At 39.3% G+C, this 10,739-nt stretch overlaps 1 protein-coding gene across 1 annotated transcript; it reads left to right on the top strand.

The window, feature by feature from the left end:
- The first annotated feature begins 9,139 nt into the window (after positions 1 to 9,139).
- On the top strand, positions 9,140 to 9,723 carry LOC133795564 (uncharacterized). The gene is made up of 2 exons (XM_062233017.1): positions 9,140 to 9,217; positions 9,349 to 9,723. Exons 1-2 carry the CDS (start codon positions 9,140 to 9,142, stop codon positions 9,721 to 9,723), a joined length of 453 nt encoding a protein of 150 aa, XP_062089001.1.
- Positions 9,724 to 10,739: the final 1,016 nt, after the last annotated feature.

Genomic DNA, 10,739 nt, shown 5'->3' with positions numbered 1-10,739 from the left:
CCTGATTAATGGTCACGGAGGGAGCTTGGCACTTGCCTTGGGACCCATGGAGCACAATGATATGCTTACACTCACCCTTAAAATCTCACGAACATCCTGAATGCATCGCACCTTGAAGTCTATAAGAGAGCCTGAAGACTCTCTCGTAGACTGGGGGGCAAGTGTGAACACCGCAAATCGGACATGATCTGGAAGGACCCAAGCCCCACACAAGACATTCATGAGACTGACCAGTCTCACCCCACTTCGGGCCCAAGCACACTTCGCCTCGCCCACCTCTCTGAGGGGCCAATAGACCTGTGCCTAGGTGCCGCGCACCTAGGTGCCTCGCGCCACCAGCTGTGCACCAGGTCTGTGTCTCGTAGGAAGGCCTCGCGTGCCCAGGTCCGTGGCTCACAGGAGGGCCTCGCATGGCCAGATCTATGGCTTGAAGGAGGGACTCGCATGCCCAGGTCTACTCCTCACAGGAAGGCCTCGCATGCCCAAGACCGTGGCTCGAAGGGAGGGCCTCGCGTGCCAAGGTCCACGTATCGCAAGAGGGCCTCATACACCTAGGTCCACGCCTTGCAGGAAAGCCTCACGTGCCCAGGTCCATGGCTCCCAAGAGGGCCTTGCATGCCCAGGTCCGCGCTTGGCATGAATGCCTCGCGTGCCCAGGTCCGTGGCTCATAAAAGGGCCTCGCGTGTCCAGGTCCGCGCCTCGCAGGAGGGCCTCGCGCGGCCAGGACTGTGCCTCGTAGGAAGGTCTCGTGTGTCTTGGTTTGTGGTTCGTAGGAAGGCCTCGCGTGCCCAGTTTCGCACAACGCAGGAAGGCCTCGTGTGCCCAGGTCTATGCCTCGTAGGAAGGCCTCACGTGCCCAGGACCGTGTCTTGCAGGAGGGCCTCGCACGCCTAGGTCTTCGCCTCGCAGGAAGGACTCGCGTGCCCAGGTCCGTGCCTTACAGGAAGGCCCTGCATGCCCAAGACCTTGTCTCGCAGAAGGGCCTCGCGCACCCCAGGTCCGCGCCTTAAAGGAAGGCCTCGCATGCCCAGGTTCGTGCCTCGCAGGAAGGCCTCGCGTGCCCAGGACCATGTCTCGCAGAAGGGCTATGTGCCAGCGTCTCACGAGCCTCGCTCGTGTGCTCGGTCCCAGCACCTTGCGAGGTTCTCATGAAGCGCGCTTCGTGCAGCACATAGCTACACCCCGGCGCACACTAATCAACTCTATGATGACTCGCACCAATAGGAATGATTATATTAGCGGGGAAAGAGCTTTCAAAGGTAAAAGGAATAGGCGCCCTACGAGTGCAAAGGCCTACACACGGTTCATAAGGATTGCATGGGTAAGAAGTATGTATTGGTGTACGACTCTGAGAACCCCAGGCATCTGATCCTCATATCCACGCCACACAGGTAGTGGTTGTACGAGTGAGGTACTTGATGTGGTCCTTCACAGCCAACCTCTGACATCCATCCCTGGCAAGTAGGGGAAGTACGAGGAGTAGTGGCATGGCCTGCATTTCTCTGGCCATATATCAGATCAGACACCACAACTACCTATGCCCCTACGTCTGATGCTACTTCTCTGACACTCGTACTAAATAAGTAGTGGAGTCATCCCCACGGACCCTGATCATGTACCAGAGCCGACACCATGACCCTCTGCACCACTACCACCTGTGCCACCACACTGACAACGTACTTGTGAACAATCTGGTCCCCTGGGACCACCATGTATTAGGGGCCATTAGAGCCCACTATAAAGGGAACCTCACTTCATCATTGAAGGGGGTTAGAAAATTCTTGTAAAATCATATTGATCTAAGGGCAATATACGAATTTTCTTTTTATTTTCTATTTTGTACCTTCAATTTTTCGTCAAGTTTCTATAAGTTCTTTTGTGTTCATTAGATATTGATTTAAGTTTCTGAGTTTTCCATCCATATTTCGTTGACGTGTTCTTACCGTCAACAATAATTAATGTGAATGTGTTTATATTTATATGTTTTTTTAAAAGAAAATGATGATTGTGTTATGTTGATGAATTTTTTTTTCATAAATTAATATATATGCTAATTTTGTTTAATTTTGGTAATAAAAAAGTAAATTTTATATAAATTTTTTTTATAGTTGTTTAATTTTTTATTGTAATAATTTTTTTTTGTAATTTAGAATTTAAGTGATTTTATTCAATTTTATATATGTTTTGGGACTGGTTTTGTAATTTTTATGCATATTTTAATTTTTGCGATAGGTTAGATTATATCCGCTATGTTGCCAAAATTTTAAATAGATTTAGAAAATTTAATTAATTTTAAAGCAATTAATGAAAATTAATAAAAAAAATTATAAAGTGGAAATTAAAATAATAATTTTACAAGTATAAAAATTTATTATTATTTTAAAAAAAATAAAAAGTGGAAATTAAAATAATAATTTGATAATACTATATAATAATCATTAATGGTAAATTAATAAATTTATAATTAAATATTTGTTTATATAATGAATTTTATAACATATTCAAAAAATTTGATAATATATAATCATAAAATTTAATAATTTATTCATAAGATTGAATAAGATATCATAATAATTTTACATGGCATGCTCAAAGGCAAATGCTTCCAACAGAACAAAACAGAAGTATCCAAGTCTCCATAGATTGACCTCTTATGCTTCTGCTCGATTTAAGAAGGTAAATAAAAATTTGTAAATAGTTTGAAGTATTTTTTAGTTATCTTAATAATAATTTAAGTATTTAACTGATATGTTGTTATAATTTGTTTTCTAAAGATGAATTCCCAAACCAAGGAACTACCCAGCATTATTGATACGTTTCATGACATGCACAATCATCCAACATGTGGATGGATGAACACGAATGGTAAGGATGCATATGTAAGTAACTTTCTAAGTTTTGTATATATGTTTATTAATTAATTATATTATGTATTAATTTTATTGTTTCTAAAATGCAAGATGCCTTGCACCAAGATGTTCAGACTCAAACACAATCACAATCTTAATCCCAATCCCAATCCGAATCTTCAGCAGGAATTGTCTCTATCGATAAGACACAAGTCATCTCAAATGTACTTGGTCAATGTCGTGGCCACAACCGAGGTATTGGACTTTTGTAAGGGCACTAGTTCATTTACCACTGGTGCCACCAAAGCCTCTTCGCAGTTAGAGGCATCACCATTTACGTCAACCACCATAAGCCATCCAATGGTACATGTTGTCCGTGTTTTCACCACCAGACACATGGAAATTAGGAGTAATTAATGACAAGACAAGTCATGAGGTTCTCGGAGTGTGAACTCTCCAGGAAACCCAAACTGGCCAAGTCGTGGATATCATGGATGTCTCCAGATGAGCCCACGTCCCGAGCACATCCCGAGACAATCTCCAAGTCATGGATGTCTCCAAGTGAGGCCACGCCCTGAGGTCTGTCCCCAAGGGGTGGATGTATCCATGTGAGGCCATGTAACGACCCAAATTCGCTAATAAGGCTTAAGGGCCTTGATTAGTGTGCCAGGAGGGCATAAATGGGATTAAAGTGAATAATATTTATTTGAATGAGATATTATGTGATTGATAGTGCTTAAATGATATTATATGATAATTGATGATATTGTGTGATAATATGAAATAGATATGTTGTATATGTGAGAACCACATTATTATGTGGATAACTCTGTAGTCGGCGACTCGAGGCGATCCTACGGCTAGATAGCGGGAAAAGTCACAACGGGGCATTATAATTGACTTTGAACAAGTCAGGGGTATCTTAGGTATCGAGTAGTGATTTGGACTATCGGGTGATGGAAATAAATAATTGGAGATATATTTGATGTTAGGATGTTTAAGCAGGAATACTGGGGAATTTTACTATTTTGCCCTCAGGGACGTTTCTGGTACCCCGAGCTTTGGGATTAATCTGATAACTTAAGGATAGACTTAAGGAATATGTTAGAAAATAGTAGACACAAGTTTAAACCGACCTTTCTCAGCTCCTTCTCTCTCTTCTCTCTCTTAAGGAAGAACAACACTGAAATTTGAGGAGGAATTATTGGAATCAAGCTCAATCTTTGAGGAATTAAAGGGGTGAATTAGAGGTTGAGCTCAAGAACTAATCAAGGACTGAATTAGAGCCAAGGTAAGCATTGATTTTTCGTTCTGTGGTTAGGAACTTTAAGAAAATGGCTGAGTTTTTAATAGTTGTGATTTTGACATTTAAGGTGGAGTTTGAGGCTTGAAACTCTGAAGATAGGCCAGGGGGTCCTTGGAGAAACGATTCTACAACTGAGGTAAGGTTAAATTCAAAGTTTGATGGTTGAATTTTAGAGTTTCCATGGCTGGTTTTGAGTTTTTAGGTTTGAAATCTCAGAAATTGGAATTAGGATTTTGGTGAGTGTTAGGCTGGATTTTTGGTGGAATTGTATTGTTTAAATCATTCTAGTGTTGTTGTTATTAATTGGTTTTGAGTTGGGGGCTTTGGGATGGCTTAAGGTGAGGTTTAGAGATTGAAAATGGTGGATTTTTCTGGGTTCGAAGGGTCGGGCCGCGGCATGGTTCTTGGTGAGCCGCGACCCTTCGAAGCTGATGCATACTGAGGAAGGAGGGCGGGCTACGGCATGGTCCAAGCAATGCCGCGGCCCTTACCTGTTTTTATGCCTTAGGAGGGCTCTGTTTAGGGCCATGCCATGGCATGGATGGCCTATGCTGGGGCACTTAAGGGATTTTGGGATTTTAGGCTTGGGAATCTAACCTAGGGTGCTCGGGATTGAATCTTTTACCATATTTGGTGAAGTTCAATGTTCCAGGGACTAGAACTTGGTTTAGAAACTCATTTAAGATTGTTAATGGTATCCTTCATCATGGTTGTGACTAGGTGCTAAGCTAGGGTTCGGGGATCAGATCGCGCTCAAGGAGAATCGCCTGTAACTAGTTCATCTATAAGCCAAAGGTAAGAAAACTACACCCGGTTGAATATTTGAACGGGACTAAGGGCTCCCTGATATATATGACTGAAAGAATGGTATTATGCCATATAAATTGTGAACCAACGACCTAAGTGTGCCACGGTTAACTTGTGCAATTGGCACGGCTCGAACACTGGTATCCGAGGATAACTTATTATGCACTGAGCTCGATTTAAGTGGGTTGGAGTCAGTGGGTTAAACAGAGGGTGCGACCTAAGGTGTTGGCCCTAGTATTTGTGTTAGTTGATTGTTATATTTGGCTATGAATGTGATTAGTGAGATTGTTAAATATTCTAAGTATAGATGAGGTTATTTGTACCTTGAAGTATGCTTATATGCTATGGATTGAATACTTGAACATGCCTATTAGAATATTCGTTTGATAATATTGTATATGTTGTGTATGTTGTCTTCTTGCTGGGCCTTGGCTCACGGGTGCTGCGTGGTGCAGGCAAAGGCAAGGGCAGGATCGATCAACCCTGAATGGAGAGCTCTGCAGGGTGAATGTACATGTCAGGCCGCTCAACCGCCACGGTTGAGGAGATTACAGGGACGAGAGGACCAGAACCTTGTATTTTGCCTTAGTATGGATAATGTTTACTCTTAACTGTTGAATTTTGTAAACCAACTTTTAAACATTGTACTTTTGGGGATCCCTTCTGTAAATTGTTTATAGTCTATAAAATGTTTCTTTTGCGGCCAAAATGTCTTTTAGCCCTAGAATACTTTAGCTAATGACATGTTTTGAATAAATGACTTGATTAGCAAGTCTCACACCTTTATAAACACACAGTGTAGCGGTCTTGGCTATCCAGGGCGTTACAGGCCACGTCCCGAGAAGCTCTCTTCACTCACCCATCCCCTAGGTCTTCTGGTCCTCTGACCCGGAGTAGCTTCCAAGTGTCATTCACTGTGGGTATGGGCCATCAGAAGTTCTTACCCTCGACATTCAACATTTCCCACAAAGCCATCGGACATAGGTTAACATGTGTCGCACTCTGACAGTCAGAAACACGTTCCTCATAAAGTTGGTACACAACTTTCTACACCGTGGAATCTGCCTGGGTCGTAGTCTCTATTTAGTGCAACTCTTTTTGTATTAATTAAATATTAATACCCCAGAATGGAGGAATTTGTATTAATGATAGATGATTAACATTAATGACCTCAGCCTCTATAAATAGGGTTGGGGTATCTCCTTGCAGAAGGTCTGAATTTTAGAGACAGAAACTTTGTAACTCAGTGCAATATATACATTGTTTGAGAATCACCATTGAAGATTGTTGAAACAAGCTTCAAGCCCACTAAATATTAGAGATACGTGGACAAGGGCTCTTTTATAGCCTGAACCATGTAAAATCCTTGTGTTCTTTTCGATTATTTTCTTTAAATTTTCGGATTAGGTTGATAGCAAAAAAGGCGGTCAACACTACCAGCTGAGGCTTTCTAATCAATGGTTCAACACTTCAATCAAGCCATCATGACCTAGATCAACAACTTTCTCCAAATGCAACAATTTATGCAAGCTTCCAACCCGAATACTTCTCTCTCGCAATTTCAACATGTGAACTTGGACATGAATATGATCCATTCCATGATGGCGAACTTTCCAAGCTCGAGCCAAATTCCACAACAGCAGGCACCCCAGCAGACACCACAATAGGCACCACAACAGGCACCCAGCAGGCACCACAACAACTCAACAATAATGACGAATTTGGGATTGATTTAGATGACATTTAGTGTGGTTGTGTTATGATTTTAAACTTACTAATATTTTGTGTTTTTTTTTACATTTTGAAGACTACTTACTTTTGTACTAAGTTTAGCTAAATTATTTTTATTTTGATTTCATATTAATATAATTTCTGTTAAATATTTATAATTTTTACTAATATTAAATTATATTTTCATTAAATAAATTAGTTTTAATATAATTATATTTAATTAACTTTAATTTTTTTTAAATAATAAACAAACCTACAGCGACGACAAGTTATCACAGTAGAGTACAGACAGAGCATGAAATACTGAGATTTCGTGACCCAACTGCAACCACATGTCGTTGCAATAAGTCCGTGAACTGTACCTCTATTCTGCGACAACATGTCATCGCCGTAGAGTGTGGGGTTCACAGACCCAGTGCGATGACATGTGGTTGCAGTAGGAGTTTTTAAAATTTAAATTTTCAAATTTTGCATGGGCCCATTGCGACGACATGTCGTCGCAATAACATTTCAACAAAAAAAGGAGATTTCCTACTACGAACGACATGTTGTCGCTGTTGCAAAACCTACAGCAACAACAAGTCGTCGTAGTAACAGCTTCAATAGCGACTTATGTCTCTACAGCGATGACAAAATTCATCGTTGTAGACCTCTTTTCCTGCAGTGCACTTCCCTCTACCTGAACGGTACTATAAGATACGTGAAAAACCACTTCCCAGGATACAACGACTATCGAACAAGACGAAGGCACCACAAGGTCTACTCCAGCAAACTCGAAACTAAACCTCCACTCGATCACCAAAAAATATACACAGATTGAAGAGAGAAAATAACCAAGATTTTGTGTGTGATAATCTGCATCAATATATCTTAGAATGAGAGGAGAAACACCTTTTTATAGGCTTCATGGAGGGTTGAAAACGTATGTGAAACCGAGTGCATTAATGCCCAAATATCCCGCAAAATTTGGGAGCTTAATTTATAAAAATCAATCAAAATTTATCACACATTATTCTGGTAATCTCAACTTTGACCAAAGTGATTTGCTTGCTAATTACTAGTTGTGATTTTTGAATTTATCTTCTATTTCGAATGACTAAATTTAGGCATCAATTTCTCATTCACTCAAGCACCATTTTAAGCGTATGATATATTGATTTGAAGCTCTCACGGAGGAGATTTCATTCCACTTTAATCTCTTCCTTTGACTAGATAAGTGGGATGCACTCATATATTAGTGCCAAAATGGCTATTTATCTTGTTGTTGCGACATGATTTTCCAACAGAGATTCACAAACAAAGAAAAACATATCATATAATATGGATGAAGTTGAAGGAATGCACAAGAATTCAACGCCTTGATGCTCGAGGTTGAAAGAAGTGGAGTGATGGCTCCTGAAAGATCATATGTTATCAGCATAGTTACTCTTAAGAATTTTGGGGTCTTTATCTCAAAATGTATCATGATTACGTGTAGTACACACAAAATTAATAAATCATCGAGAATATGCTGGATTAGTGTTGATTTTTGAATGATAGCTAATAAATTCATGAACTCTCAAGGTAAATTATCATTAGGTGCGAAAATGACACCAAATTGATACAATACAAAGATTTAAAAGTAATATATATAAATTTATATATTATTATATAATGTGAAGCACAAAAAATAGTGAGATTTTGATAATAATGCCCTCAAAATGTAACAAAAAAACAATTTAATAATAAGCCATCATTTGAGGAGGATCATGATACTTCGTGTGGGAGTAGTTCCTCCAAATTCCAACTGATTCTTTTAGTGAGTTGTTTGGATCTCAATTGTTATAACAACCCCACTAACTTATGTGTTAAATCAGTCAATGGTTTATAAAAGGACAACTTCACTCCACTTGTTAAAACACACACAAGATCCCAAAGAGAGAACTCAAGTGTGGAGATCAAGATCGAGTATTGAGAGAAAGTGTGTGAGAGCTTGGTTTAGGGAACTGTATTGAGAAGCACAACTGTTGGGATTGTGCTTGCGCAGAGATTGAGAGGAAAACACCTATGAGATTGAGTGTTAAGAGTGTTCGATCCAAGATTTTTCTAAGAAGCTTAATAGAAGCTTTGTACTCATTTTGTTGATTTAATAAAGAAGAGATAGTGGTTCATAAAACTGGATTAGGTTCAAGATCACATTGATCTAGTTCTGAACCAGTATATATAATTGTATCAAATTATGCTTTTAGTTTTCTAACTGTTTGATAATTAGTCATACTGATTTATGTTCTTAGTTTCATCTCTGGTTCACTGAGACTCATCTGAGGTTCTTGAACTAGGAAATCTATCTTTATTTCCTACAAAATCATAGCCAAGTTGCTGATAAAAAAGGAGAAGAAAGTTCAAGATCCTAGAGCTTTTGCATTACAGCTAATGAAGAACATAAGCTAGAAGACTATGTCAACCATGACCAAGTTCGAGCTTGAGAAATTTGATGGTACAAACGATTTCTCATTATGGAGAGAAAGCCTTAAAGGAGTTCTGGTACACTAGAAAGTAGCTAAGATTCTTGGAGATCAAAAGTTGCTGGTTGATAAGAAACCTTAAGAAATATCTGAGATGGAAGAAATGATCTATTATATCCTAATCATGTATCTGTCTAATGGAGTACGAAGAAAATTGAGTTCAGAGACTACAGTAAAGGATTATGGGATAAGATGGTAAAATTATGCTTAAAGCCTTTTGTTTCTAACAAAATTAATTTACTTGAAAGGCTTTATGGTTTTAGAATGAATCTTGTTATGTCTTTAGATGAAGATATTGATAAATTCAATGAAATCATTGTAGGTTTGGAAAATATCGAGCACAAGGTGAATGAGGAAAGCCAAGAAATAATCTTGTTGCGTTCATTACCTATGGCATACCAAGAAGTGAAAGCTGCAATAAAGTATAGCAAAGATATCATTTCACTAGATGGAGTTCTTGGAGCATTGAAGTCCAAAGATTTTGAACTTAAGTTGGAGGAAGTATCCAAGAAGGATGAAGCCTAATTTGTTCATGGAGGATTAACAAAGAGAAGCTCTTCAAGAAGCCATACACCATTTCATTGACACTCTAAATCAAGGGGAAAGGATTCAAGACAATGTTATCACTGTGGAAAAATAGGGCATATCAAAAGATTTTGTAATCTATTGAAAAATCAACAAGCATTCAGACAAAACCAAGACAAGAGAACACACCATTATCATCGACCTCAACATGACAACTACTTTCAGAATGGATCCATGTCAATGCATGATCAAAGGAATCAAAGAAATGATTCAGGTGTTGTAGCAGAAGAAGAAGATGAATGTGTCTCAAAAGGAGAACTTTTCTCCATCTCAGAAATCACCATGACAAGGGAGTGCATTCACTCGGTTTGGGCTTCCTAAAAAGACCCTAATTTTAGCTCGAGTCATTCACTCAGTTCGGGAATAGCTAGAAAATAAATATACGGAGAAATAACCAAGGGAATGATATATGCTTATTATCCACGTAAGCAACTCCAGTTTCACATGGGCACGTGTGGTGTTAGGTGTCCTGGGTTTAACCCGAGCTACAGACACAAAGGTTGTGAAGTGTGAGCTCATAATATTCAAACGACATTCGAAATACGAGCTTGGAGGAGATGTTCAGCTCGCAATATCTCTGATATATTGCGTACCTGCGGATCCCCAAAGACTCGGGTCTCATAACACGATTACTTATGACCAGGCTGTCATATTTAATGTCCCTGATATTAGGAGAACATTTACTTTATGATCAAATCATATCCCATTATAAATGGGAAATATATGTATTAAATGTAATAAATATGTATATGCGTGATTGACTCACGCGGTTACCCAAACTTGTCCACGAAATTTCTCTATAAATACTGAGAATATTGGATGGGAAAAGGGACCGATTATTCTGTAATATTGAAACTCTGCCAAAATAGAGAAAGAAACAACAATAATATAGACTCGTGGACTAGGAGGATATTAACCATTGAACCACGTAAAATATTTGTATTCTTGTGAATTCA

This window comes from Humulus lupulus, chromosome 8 (assembly GCF_963169125.1).
Source record: "Humulus lupulus chromosome 8, drHumLupu1.1, whole genome shotgun sequence".
Taxonomy (NCBI): Eukaryota; Viridiplantae; Streptophyta; class Magnoliopsida; order Rosales; family Cannabaceae; genus Humulus; species Humulus lupulus.
This window is presented reverse-complemented; position numbering and strand designations above follow the sequence as displayed.

What these genes read in the sequence shown, in the direction of transcription:
- LOC133795564 (XM_062233017.1), top strand. Translation starts at nt 9,140, where the DNA reads ATGACCAAGTTCGAGCTTGAGAAATTTGATGGTACAAACGATTTCTCA. An exon ending in AAAGCCTTAAAGGAGTTCTG is followed by an intron (nt 9,218 to 9,348) that starts GTACACTAGAAA and finishes TGGAGTACGAAG; the next exon opens with AAAATTGAGTTCAGAGACTA.